Raw genomic sequence first — 12893 nt, 5'->3', positions numbered from 1 at the left:
GCATGACACCGCCCACACCCCCTCCCCTAGACAGGTCCATTAGTCAAACTCAAATCCTTGTTGCCCCCCTCCAGGGGCTGATGTCCACACCAGGTGGGGTGGAGCCAGGCGGTTGGCCCCACCCACCGAGTTCACAGTCCCGGAGGCGGGAAAAAGAGCAGTTAGTTAGTAAGTGAGTGGCAGTGAGAGAGGAGTGAAGTGAGGAGCCCAGAGTGGGCAGGAGTGAAGTGGAGTGAAGTAAAGGTGAGGTGAAGCTGCCGGTGTCTTGGAAGGAGCCCGGGCACGGAGAGCAAGGTCGGCAGACGGTGGTGGCCGTCTGCAGGAGTAGGTGCAGGTCGGTGAAACCGAAGGACCGGAGACGGGCGGCGGCCCGCCGGTACCGAGCCGGGAAGCATAACCTGCATCAGAACGAGAGGGCAGGGCCATCGGACCCCGACCAGGCTAGAAGCCACCAGGAAAGGTGAAATCCGAGTGTGACCGGAACCCCCGAGGTTCCCTAACTACCAAGTCCCGTCAGAAGGCAACCGCCCTACCCGTCCGGATAGAGAGCCACCGCCAAGGGCTAGAGATCCAAAGGGCCAGCGCCTGCGGGCAACAAGAGCTCCTTAGGGCATATACACCAGGGAGTAGCCTACCATTAGGAAACCATCATAGTCAAGCCAGGGAAAGACAGCCGCCACTACCTGTCCGGGGAGAGCACAGACGCAGCAGCCGGCTGCGGGACCCGTCCATCCAGTCGTTTGGTTTACCGAGGACCTTGTGCATTTGTATCTGAGTGAGTACAACGGTGCCATCCGGCACCGCGCCGCGCTGCCCCTGCAACCCCGGCCATCCAGCCTCCCCGTATCACAATCGGGCCCCGGGATCACCAACCCCTACCCACGGAGGGGGAAATCGACATCCTAGCTGCTCCCTGCCATCGCTCCCGGGATCCCCGTCACTAGCAGCGGTGGTGTCCATCATCACCACGACCCGTGGGTGGCGTCACGAACTATCCCCTAACAAACAAACCACCCCCTTTTCACTCGCGGGCGAGGAGCACTGCTCGAGTCCCCGGGTCCGGCCCACCGCTCGAGCCACCGAGCAGCAGCAGCCCCGGACCCGAGCGTAGTGAGCGCAGCCCCTCCGCCCGCGACACTTCTCTAATTTGTGTAATTAACAGCACCTGTAACTTACCTGTGGCACCTAACAGGTGTTGGCAATAACTAAATCACACTTGCAGCCAGTTGACACGGATTAAAGTTGACTCAACCTCTGTCCTGTGTCCTTGTGTGTACCACATTGAGCATGGAGAAAAGAAAGAAGACCAAAGAACTGTCTGAGGACTTGAGAATCCAAATTGTGAGGAAGCCTGAGCAATCTCAAGGCTAGAAGTCCATCGCCAAAGACCTGAAAGTTCCTGTATCTACGGTGCGTAGTGTCATCAAGAAGTTTAAAGCCCATGGCCCTGTGGCTAACCTCCCTAGATGTGGAAGGAAAAGAAAAATTGCCGAGAGATTTCAACGCAAGATTGTGCGGATGGTGGATAAAGAACCTCGACTAACATCCAAACAAGTTCAAGCTGCCCTGCAGTCCGAGGGTACAACAGTGTCAACCCGTACTATCCGTCGGCGTCTGAATGAAAAGGGACTGTATGGTAGGATTCCCAGGAAGACCCCACTTCTTACCCCGAGACATAAAAAAGCCAGGCTGGAGTTTGCCAAAACTTACCTGAGAAAGCCTAAAACATTTTGGAAGAATGTTCTCTGGTTAGATGAGACAAAAGTAGAGCTTTTTGGGAAAAGCCATCAACAGAGTTTACAGAAAAAAAAAAAAAAAAAAAGAGGCATTCAAAGAAAAGAACACGGTCCCTACAGTCAAACATGGCGGAGGTTCCCTGATGTTTTGGGTTGCTTTGCTGCCTCTGGCACTGGACTGCTTGACAGTGTGCATGGCATTATGAAGTCTGAAGACTACCAACAAATTTTGCAGCATAATGTAGGGTCCAGTGTGAGAAAGCTGGGTCTTCCTCAGAGGTCATGGGTCTTCCAGCAGGACAATGACCCAAAACACACTTCAAAAAGCACTAGAAAATGGTTTGATAGAAAGCACTGGAGACTACTAAAGTGACCAGCAATGAGTCCAGACCTGAATCCCATAGAACACCTGTGGAGAGATCTCAAAATGGCAGTTTGTAGAAGGCACCCTTCAAATCTCAGGGACCTAGAGCAGTTTGCCAAAGAAGAATGGTCTAAAATTCCAGGAGAGCATTGTAAGAAACTCATTGATGGCTACCGGAAGCGGTTGTTCGCAGTTATTTTGGCTAAAGGTTGTGCAACCAAGTATTAGGGGCCCTTTGCACACTACGACATCGCAAGCCGATGCTGCGATGCCGAGCGCGATAGTCCCCGCCCCCGTCGCAGCTGCGATATCTTGTGTTAGCTGCCGTAGCGAATATTATCGCTACGGCAGCTTCACATGCACTTACCTGCCCTGCGACGTCGCTCTGGCCGGCGACCCGCCTCCTTCCTAAAGGGGCGGGTTGTGTTGCATCACAGCGACGTCACACGGCAGGCGGCCAATAGAAGCGGAGATGAGCGGGACGTAAACATCCCGCCCACCTCTTTCCTTCCGCATTGCAGACGGGACGCAGGTAGGAGATGTTCCTCGCTCCTGCGACTTCATACACAGCAATGTGTGCTGCCGCAGGAACGAGGAACAAAATCATACCGTCGCTGCAGCCAAAATAATAAAAATGACCGACACTACACCGATCATATGATACCGATGCTTTTGTGCTCGGTAATCGTAGTTAAAACGATTTATACACTAAGATGTCGAGAGCAACGCCGGAAGTGCGTCACTTTCGATTTGACCCCATCGACATCGCACCTGCGATGTCGTAGTGTGCAAAGGGCCCCTTAAGCGGGCTTTACACTCTGCAACATCGCTAGCCGATGCTAGCGATGGCGAGCGTGATAGCACCAGCCCCTATCGTTATGGCGATATGTGATGATCGCTGCCGTAGCGAACATTATCGCTACGGCAGCGTCACACGCACATACCTGCTCGGCGACGTCGCTGTGACCGGCAAACCGCCTCCTTTCTAAGGGGGCGGTTCGCTCGGCGTCACAGTGACGTCACTAAACGGCCACCCAATCAAAGCGGAGGGGCGGAGATGAGCGTGACGAACCTTCTTCCTTGCTGGTATGTGGCAGGTAAGGAGAGTTTCCTAGTTCCTGCGGCGATACACGTAGTGATGTGTGCTGCCGCAGGGACGAGGATCAACTTCGCCCAAGCGACAGCAGCGATAATTGGGAGAGGACCCCCATGTCAACGAGGAGCGATTTTGGACGTTTTTGCAACGATCCAAAAATCGCTCCTAGGAGTCACACACAACGAGATCGCTACAGCGGCCGGATGTGCGTCACAAAATCCGTGACGCCAATGAGATCACTGTAGCGATCTCGTAGCGTGTAATGCCACCCTTAGGCTAAGGGTGCCAATACTTTTGTCTGGCCCATTTTTGGAGTTTTGTGTGAAATGATCAATGATTAGATTTGTGTTTCATTCTCTTTTGTGTTTTTTCATTGCAAGCAAAATAAATGAACATAATTATACCAAAGAATTTGTGATTGCAAACATTTTCAAGAAGAATCTGAGTATTATCTGACAGAATTGCAGGGGTGCCAATACTTTTGGCCAGCACTGTATAAATATGGACGACTACATGTCAGCAGGTTTACTAGTCCTCTAGTGAAAAATCTCCTGCTGATAAAACATTGATTTTATCAAAACTGCAGCAAGCAACCCAGTAGGTGGCACATTGCTGGAATCAGGGTTTTTGCCTCTACATTATGCTGCTCTAAGATTAGGTGGCAAAAACCTGCTAACAGATTCCCTTTGAGATCATAACGTTCAGGTGTGTGTGTGTGTGTGTGTGTGTGTGTGTGTGTGTGTGTGAGAACTTCTAAAGTGAACCATACAGGATTTCATGTCTAACAGAACAAAAGGACATCAAAGTTAGGGGTCTCCCACTTGGGACCATCTTTGATCCATAATCGCTGTCTAGTTATTACATGGATATGTATTTCTCTGAATGGATGCAGGGCCGCCATCAGGGCATTACTAATGTGACGCCCTGGGCAAGCCAGGGCTCACAGGTCACAACACCACACGCACCTCACATTCCCTGCAGGTACACCAAGCTAACCCAAAATCCTTGTTGCCTTCCTCCAGGGGCTGATGTCCACACCAGGGGGTGGGCCAGGCGGTTGGCTCCGCCCACCGAGGAGTTCCCAGCCCTGGAGGCGGGGAAAACCAGGCAGATCAGAGAGAGAGTTGGAAGTGTGAGGAGTAAACAGTGAAGTGGTAGAGGAGCTAAGGAGAAAAGCTGAAGTGACAGAAAAAGTGAGAGTAGTAAAGCCTGAAGTTGGTCCGGGTGTGTGCCCCGGACTGTGACAGCAAGGTCAGCAGACGGCGGTGATAGTCTGCAGGGGGACTGCTCGGAGGTTGCTGGAAGGACCGCGGACGGGTGGTGACCCGGCGGTACCGGAGCAGTATACGAAGAACAGTCAGCACCAGGGCAGGGGCCTTTCGGATCCCGGCAAGGCTAGGAGTCGCCATAATTTGCCAAATCCGTCAGTGAAGGGGACGTCTGTCTCCTAACAACCAAGTCCCGATTGAGGGCAACAGCCCGACCGTGAAGGGGAGACACCGCCACCGCCAGGGCACCAGTTTCTCAGGGCCAGCGCCTGCGGGCAAGAGTAGGGCTCCTTCGGCCCAGCTTGAAGCCGAGGAGTGGGTAACCGGTGGGGACCCATCGCTACCAAAGAAACTTTCATAGGTGCAGTGAAGAGACCGTCACCGCTAACTGCAGGAAACATCAGCACCGTGAACCGTCCGAGGGACCCGTCCAACCAGCCGTTTGTTTACCGAGAACTGTGTCGTGTGTACTGGCTGAGTGAGTACCTCCGTGCTGTGCGGCACAGCGCTGCCCCTGCGCCCCTGCACCTCCACAGGCCCCAGACCCGCCTGTCCACCATCCCATCCCATCACCGGGCCCCGGGAGCAGCACACCCTACCCACGGAGGGGCAAATCAACAACTGGCTGCTCCGTACCATCACTCCCGGGCTCCCCAGAAAGAGCAGCGGTGGTGTCCATGTAATCACCACAACCGTGGGTGGCGTCACGGACAATAAACTATCCCAAAACCCAATCCCCTTTCACTCACGGGCGAGGAGCGCCGCTCGAGTCCCCGGGATCCGGCCCATCGCTCGAGCCACCGAGCAGCGGCAGGCCGCAGCAGCCGCGGCAGCCGGACCCGAGCAGTGGGAGAGCGCGGCATCCCCTCCTCCGCCCGCGACACTAGTGTGACTCCTGTATGGGGCCCAGTGAAAAGAGGGGGGCCCGGCTGACAGCCCGGGCTCCTCCCCTTTCATTCCTCTGCTCACCGGGCCCCATGGGCAGGAGGTGGGGACCTTGCACTGGAAGACATATCGCGGTGCAGCACCTGCAGTCGCACAGGGGCCCCAAGCGGGAGCGGGCCCCTAGAGCCTGAAAACGTGTTAACCCTTTAGCGATCTATGACATACTGGGTACGTCATGGCGAGATCGTGGCCCCGGAGGCTGCAAATATCTTAGATTCGGGGAGGAGGGGCCCTCTGCCTGACCTCAGGAGGGGTGGTGTCTCCTCCCTGGACCTACGGAGGCTGTGATTGGCTGACGAACGCCGCTCAGCCAATCACAGCCACTGTAATGTTTCAGTCATTGAAAATGGTTGAAACATTGAAATTCAGCCATCATCAGTGCAGCTGTAGCACCGATCATTGGCTGGAGCTGGGTGACCTCAGTTTCACCTGCCCCCAGCTCTGATTGTAGAGATCGGCCTTGTGACCGATCTGTCCAATCACTGTGGATCTGGGGCCGGAGACTGCTCCCCTCACCTTCACTCCAGCGTCCGTGAAAGCCAATGGGAGCGATCGGTATGTTACAGACACTTTCTCCTTTCAGCCGCCGCCCCTCAGCCGCCGGCTGCAGAAGTCACTGCCCCCTATCCACCGCCACTGAACCCATCTGCCACCGCTCTCCCCCATCAGCCGCTGCCCCCCTCCCTCCTCTCACCTTCCTCCACCTGCTGTGAGACCCCCCACCTGCTGTGAGACCCTCAATATCTATCTACCTACCTATCCATTCCTCTCTCTCTCTCTCTCTCTATTTCTCTATCTATGATTCTATCTGTAGCATCCACGGCGCAGGGGTTAAATGTTACTCGTCGCCGGGCTGGTGATGTCGGGTCAAGGGGATGTCACAGGTGGCCCTGCCCGGCTTCGTGGCTCCAAGGTGTACAATAAAAGAGGATTTGGATGATGGTGGGGAATGATGCGGATGATAGTCTTCTGACGCCACCTGTGGTAGGTGGCCAGGGATTAGCCGCCGGTGCTGTCGCCGTCCTCCATGGCAGATGGTGTTGCAGCAAGGATGGTTCTGCTCCCCACAGGTAGAGCGAGGCCCCGGGGAGGATGATGAGAAGAGTAGTGGCCGTTGACGCCGAAGCGCGGGGCGACGGCAATCAAGAGGCTGAATCAGCTGCTGTGGTTCCAGCCGTGATAGGCCCCAGCCGATCCCGGATCCGTTGGAGGTTAGAACTGGTACGGTGGTCGATGGGCCCTTCCTTGTTGCACCTTTAAAGATGGATCCCCATGGACTGAAGTTGCTTGGAAACTCCGGTTTGTGTAGGGTTAGCTCTTGTCCCGTGTGTAGGTGACGCGGGGCCGCTGTGGGGCTTGACTGTAATCACGACTCCGGACCCTATGTGGCACTGTGCTCCGGGATCTCGTGGTGGTCAGAGGGACATGCCATCCCCCTGTCCTGCAGATTCTGGTGATACAACGTGAAGTCTGATCCACTCTAATGCTCTGCACCCTGAACCGCAGCGGTCCCGCTCCTGTTCTCTCCTGCTGGAGAACACTAACTGTTGTGTAAGCGCCTAACTCCCCCTGGTGGCTGCTCCTCCCCCGGTTCCCTGTCACTAGTGGGTGGCTGCCCCCCATGTTTGGTGACTACCTTAAGACCCGACCCTAGCCCGGTCCCCAATGGAGAGGGCAACCTGGTTGTGTGTATGAGTTTGTGTTGTGGAACTGGTACCGACCTCCTCTGGATCCAAGATGAGTACTGAACCTTAAGTGAGGTGCAGTACCCTGTGGTGACTGAAGCCACAGGGGCGCCACAAATCCATCTATCTATCTATGATTCTATCTATCTGCTGAAAGAGCCTTAAAGTGAATCTGTCAGCAGGTTTTTGCTCCCCCATCTGAGAGCAGCATAATGTAGAGACAGATACCCTGATTTCAGCGATGTGTCACTTACTGGGCTGTTTGCTTTCATTGTGATAAAATCAATGTTTTCTCTGCTGCAAATCTAACAATTATACTGGCCTCATGAATATGCTGGACTACCTGCAGCATGACAAGTAGCTCTGTAATGATAATCTCCTGCTGATTAACCAGTGATGTTATCAAAACTACACTAAGCAGCCCAATAAGTGACAATCACTTGAATCAGGATCTCTTCCCCTATGTTATGCTGCGCTCAGATTAGGTGTTAAAAACCTGGTGACAGATTCCCTTTGAAGGGGTTGTTAGGTCTAAATCCACAAGTCTGCATTATCACAATTTGGTTTCAATTAGTTTAAAAACTTGAATGTGACCCATTTACTTAAAGAAAAAAAAAATAGATATACCAAAAATAAATATATACCAAAGAAGTCAGATTTAAAAAAAAAAAAAAAGTTAGAGTAGGACCCTGCCAAAAGAGTCTACCTTGTCGCAGGCTTAAAAAAAAATCTTTTGGCCAAAACAAAATCTGATGGCTGTGTGTGTGATATGGTGTTCAATGTAAAGGGTTAATGTGTGATTGGTGAGGTTGTAGTGCAGAAGTGAAGTTTTTCCAAGAATGGCAATGGGACTGTGGAAGATTCGTGGAGCTGGGGCGGAGGCGGAGCTGGGGCGGAGGCGGAGCTGGGGCGGAGCCTCAAGGGGGCCCCAAACTTTTGCCAGTATGGGGCCCTGAAATTCCTAGTAGCAGCCCTGAATGGATGTAATGCAATGGTACATTTGTGAGGGTACTACAGGGGAAATATGTCTGACCATGTCTTTTCTGGCCCATAGCTGTAGGCGCTAGGCCCACGGTGATTGGCTGCTAACTAAAAGTCCTGGTTTCTGCTGTGACTAACCCAAAAAGAGAATATAGAAAACAGTTCTCAGAATGCCAGGGAATAACCTTAAAGCATAACTCCCATCTTCATAGATGGATATAGTTGCATTCGTATAGTACTTGTAATAACAAGCCCCTTTCTCACAATGGAAACGACAAAAACCCTCACCGTGGCCCTGATCCACTCTCGCCTTGACTACTGTAACTCTCTACTAATTGGTCTCCCCCTAACTAGACTCTCTCCTCTACAGTCCATCCTCAATGCAGCAGCCAGGGTCACGTATCTGGCTAACCGCTACTCGGATGCCTCTGCTCTGTGCCCGTCATTGCACTGGCTGCCCATATATCACAGGATCCAATTCAACTGCTTGTTCTCACCCACAAAGCTCTCCACAATGCGGCACCCCCCTACATCTCCACCCTCCTCTCTGTCTATCACCCCACCCGTTCTCTACGCTCTGCAAATGACTTTCGACTAACATCCACACTAATTCGAACCTCCCACTCCCGAATCCAAGACTTCTTCCGAGCTGCACCAAACCTCTGGAACGCTCTACCCCAAGAAGTTAGGACGAATCACAACTTACTCAGCTTCAGACGCACCCTAAAAACGCATCTTTATCTTCTCAGATAAGTACCCCACATCAAACTCCATGGCACCCAAATGCATCTCAAGGTCCTGGCCAACTGATCCACGAAGCCATTATCTATCCCCCATTTCCTTGAGATGGCTGGATTGTCATTGTAAATAAGCACTTGTACCTTGTCCCCCCCCCATCTCACTGTAGATTGTAAGCTCTCACGAGCAGGGTTGTCTTTTTTCACTTTAAATATTGTATTTTCGATAACTGCTACTTGTTTGTATATGATCTTTCTGAATTGTAACGCGCTGCGGAATATGTTGGCGCTATAGAAATAAAGATTATTATTATTATTTTGCAAAAGAGAAGACATTTTTGGATGAGAAAGTAATAATGTAATTATATAAGAACAGAATATAATAAATACCTGTGAAAAAGAATCCTGCCTGCGCAAGGACATCAGGTTTCATAAAAGTGTACGGTGGCCAGGAGGTGAATGATTGTAGCCTGGCTTGTTCATCCTGCATTAGATTCCAGTGATCTCCAGGACTGAGCTCTATGGATTGTGGGCGGATATCATACTTTGATACATTCCCAGAATCGCTGCCTTGGATAAATGCACAATTAGGATTAAATTTCCGGTGTTTCTCGATTGGCGTGACACTTAATGTCTGATTACACAGAACAAGTCCACAGCAGAAACACTGGCAGCTCTCCTCCAGGCCAGTCCTGAAGAATCCAGCGGAAGCCAGCTCTTTAGGTGACCATGTAGACATTGGAACAAGATTCAACAGACTCCTCAACCTCTTTGCTTCGCTTCTCATTGAGAAGTTGGGTCCTCTAGGCAGCGCTTCCCGTATTTTTCTGTGCTTCTCATTCTTCTCAACAATTAGTTTGGTAAAATCGATAAGCGCGAAAGACGTTTGTAGAAGTGGATTGTAAGAGGTGTCAAACTCGTTTATATTTATCAGATCCATAGTTCTCGAAGACGATTGATATTTCAATGATCTGCAGAAGAAATTGTATAATCTGTAAATACACAGTGGAAAATATGGATAGGCAGCAAAAACCATGACTGCATTGCAGAATATTTACAGATAATACATCTCTAAGAACACAATCATAAAGTCAATGCAGACAATTTACAGCTGTCACCTGGCTAATGCTGTACTGTGGATTCACTTCTGAAGACCTCTTTCAGAAGAACAAATGTCCGTGAGATGTAGAACACAAATGTATCTTTATTTGCAATTGTATTTGTATTCACTATTTTTCAGCAGATAACATTACTAATGAAAGCAAATGCAAAAATTGATCAAATCCGCTTCTGTTCCAGTCCTATTCTGTCCACTAAGCCTGAAGATTGAGCACACTTAGACAACACTACAGGTATCCGAGCAGTCAACCTCAGACTACCGGTACATACTGTCCACCAGTCCTGCTCACTACAATGACTCACTTATCTCCATCTTTACACAGTTGCAATATCCCTGAGGTAGGGTAAGGGGTGCTTCACACACAGCGAGCTCGCTGCCGAGATCGCTGCTGAGTCACGCTTTTTGTGACGCAGCAGTGACCTCATTAGCGATCTCGCTGTGTGTGACAATGAGCAGCGATCTGGCCCCTGCTGCGAGATCGCTGCTCGTTACACACAGCCCTGGTTCGTTTTCTTCAAAGGCGCTCTCCCGCTGTGACACACAGATCGCTGTGTGTGACAGCGAGAGAGCGACAAATGAAGCGAGCAGGGAGCAGGAGCCGGCGTCTGACAGCTGAGGTAAGCTGTATCCAAGATAAACATCGGGTAACCAAGGTGGTTACCCGATATTTACCTTAGTTACCAGCCTCTGCAGCTCTCATGCTGCCTGTGCTGCCGGCTCCGGCTCTCTGCACATGTAGCTGCTGTACACATCGGGTTAATTAACCCGATGTGTACAGCAGCTAGGAGAGCAAGGAGCCAGCGCTCAGTGTGCGCGGCTCCCTGCTCCCTGCACACACTAAGCGGTGTGCGCTGGTAACTAATGTAAACATCGGGTAACTATACCCGATGTTTACCTTAGTTACCAGTCTCCGCAGCTTCCAGACAGCGGCTCCGTGCAAGCGCAGCGTCGCTTGCACGTCGCTGCTGGCTGGGGGATGGTCACTGGTCGCTGGTGAGATCTGCCTGTTTGACAGCTCACCAGCGACCATGTAGCGATGCAGCAGCGATCCTGACCAGGTCAGATCGCTGGTCGGATCGCTGCTGCGTCGCTAAGTGTGAAGGTACCCTAAAGCATCACCCAACCCACTTTCATTATCTCCTGGGCAGCCATCTCTCACATTCTCAACAAACCCCCAGAATTGACTATTCCAAAGCAGCAAATTGTGCCTCGCCATGTGAAACGGGGTGGTGAACAGAAGAAGCACACAGCCATCTCACAGTATTCGCAAGTACGGTATTCATCTGTTATACTGGTTAGCAGCCAACACCTCACAGCAGGGCTTCGCCAGATGCACTTGAGCCACCTCCATGGGCTGAACAGAGGTCAAACAGAGTCCAAAGTATCTCTGCTGCCTCATTAGTGAATGGATCCATTGTTATTTCATATGAATCACCTATGTTGGAGATGTAGATGGAAATCCTAATGTAAGTGCTCAGCATTGAGCACAGGATAAATGTGAACTGATCCAAAATGTTCTGAACACTAAATTCCCACCAATAGCATTCAACTCAACCAACAAAAAAACAAAGTCCCCACTGAGGTATGTCATCTGTTACCTGAAATGCTGGTGTCTTCCAAGTTACTGGTAGCACAAAGACTTTAGAAAAGCGCTATGGCTCCCCCCTCAAAAAAAGAAATACAGCAAAATCTGAGCTCCCAAATTTCAATGCACCCCCTGCCTTTGGAGCACCACAATGTGCCTAAATCATATTTAGCATCCACATGTTTGGCATTGTTGCAGTGAGGAGAGCCCGCTTCATTTATGGGCTGTGTCTCCAGAAGTACGAGCTGGGAACAATGTACGTAATGTAACGTTGCTTACCGCAATCTGGGGGTTTCTCTCGTTTGCAGCGGTGCTAGGTAGCTTAGGCAACACATGTATCACAGTCTCTTATAAAACCCAGCAGTTTATTTATTAGACTCAACATAAACTGCTAAACAAAATGTAACAAAGTCTCTCCCGGCTTAAAGGAAAATATAAGACATCCACATACCGTGGGCTTCCAGTCCAATTAAATGTCCATAGTGGGAGTCTCCACACTCTGGCCCCTGCCAGCGAATACAACTCACTGTGGTTGCTTCCTGCAGCCTCCAGCACTCTCCAGCCAGGCTGCAGTATTTTCCCCAGTCCTCACCTGGACTGATTTCCAGAAGTCTTTCTCCAGTCTTCACACAGACTGAGACCTCCAGCACACATCCTCCATGTGCAGCACTCTCAGACTTCGGTCTCTCTAAAACTAATAGTCTCTTAAACCTAACCGGACACACCCACAGGTGGAGGTATGTGATTCTCCAGCCCTGTCCATCACACCGGCCATAGTTTAAAGGGAACCTAACCCTTAATTACAACTCAAGTCCTGTGGAACTACAGGTCCCACAGTCACACCTTCAGTTCAATATCGCAGGGGATCCTTCTCCACTGCGACACACAGCGACCATCCACAACATTTGTGGTCGCTACCTCACAGTACACTACAATGCACTGGGCATTACAAGGAGAGGGTTTCTGCTGTTCTAGCACTTAAGGGCTATGTAAATAGAGTTAGCAAACTATTCTAGGAAAATATGTGCTCCAATAATCAAATGGCACGCCTTACCTCCCAAGCCCTGTGGTCCAGCCAAACATTACTGCACAGTCACATGTGGGGTATTACCACGTTCAGAATTTGCATAGCACATTATGAAACTTTTTTTTACCTATTCTTGTGAAAATTGGAAATCTGTGGCTAAAACACTAGTATAACATTTTGTTACACACCTCTGGTGTCAATATGCTCACTGCACCCCTAGATGAATTCATTGAGTGGTGTACTTTGTAAAATAGGCTCACTTATGGGGTGGTCTGCTTTTCGGACATGTCAGGGGCTCTGTTAATGTGACATGGTACCCACAAACTATTCCAACTAAATCTGAGCTACA

General features: G+C 50.8%; 1 protein-coding gene across 1 annotated transcript in view; it reads right to left on the bottom strand.

Moving 5' to 3' along the window:
• LOC142301091 (baculoviral IAP repeat-containing protein 1-like) overlaps nt 1–9752 on the bottom strand; it is a 55901-nt gene extending 46149 nt beyond the window's left edge. Inside the window, 1 exon segment of the mRNA XM_075342114.1 lies at nt 9203–9752. Within this exon segment, the coding sequence (XP_075198229.1) occupies nt 9203–9752 (550 nt within the window).
• Nucleotides 9753–12893: the final 3141 nt, after the last annotated feature.

This window comes from Anomaloglossus baeobatrachus, chromosome 1 (assembly GCF_048569485.1).
Source record: "Anomaloglossus baeobatrachus isolate aAnoBae1 chromosome 1, aAnoBae1.hap1, whole genome shotgun sequence".
Classification (NCBI taxonomy): Eukaryota; Metazoa; Chordata; class Amphibia; order Anura; family Aromobatidae; genus Anomaloglossus; species Anomaloglossus baeobatrachus.
Note: the sequence above shows the minus strand (reverse complement) of the source record. Positions and strands in the feature narration are given on the sequence as shown.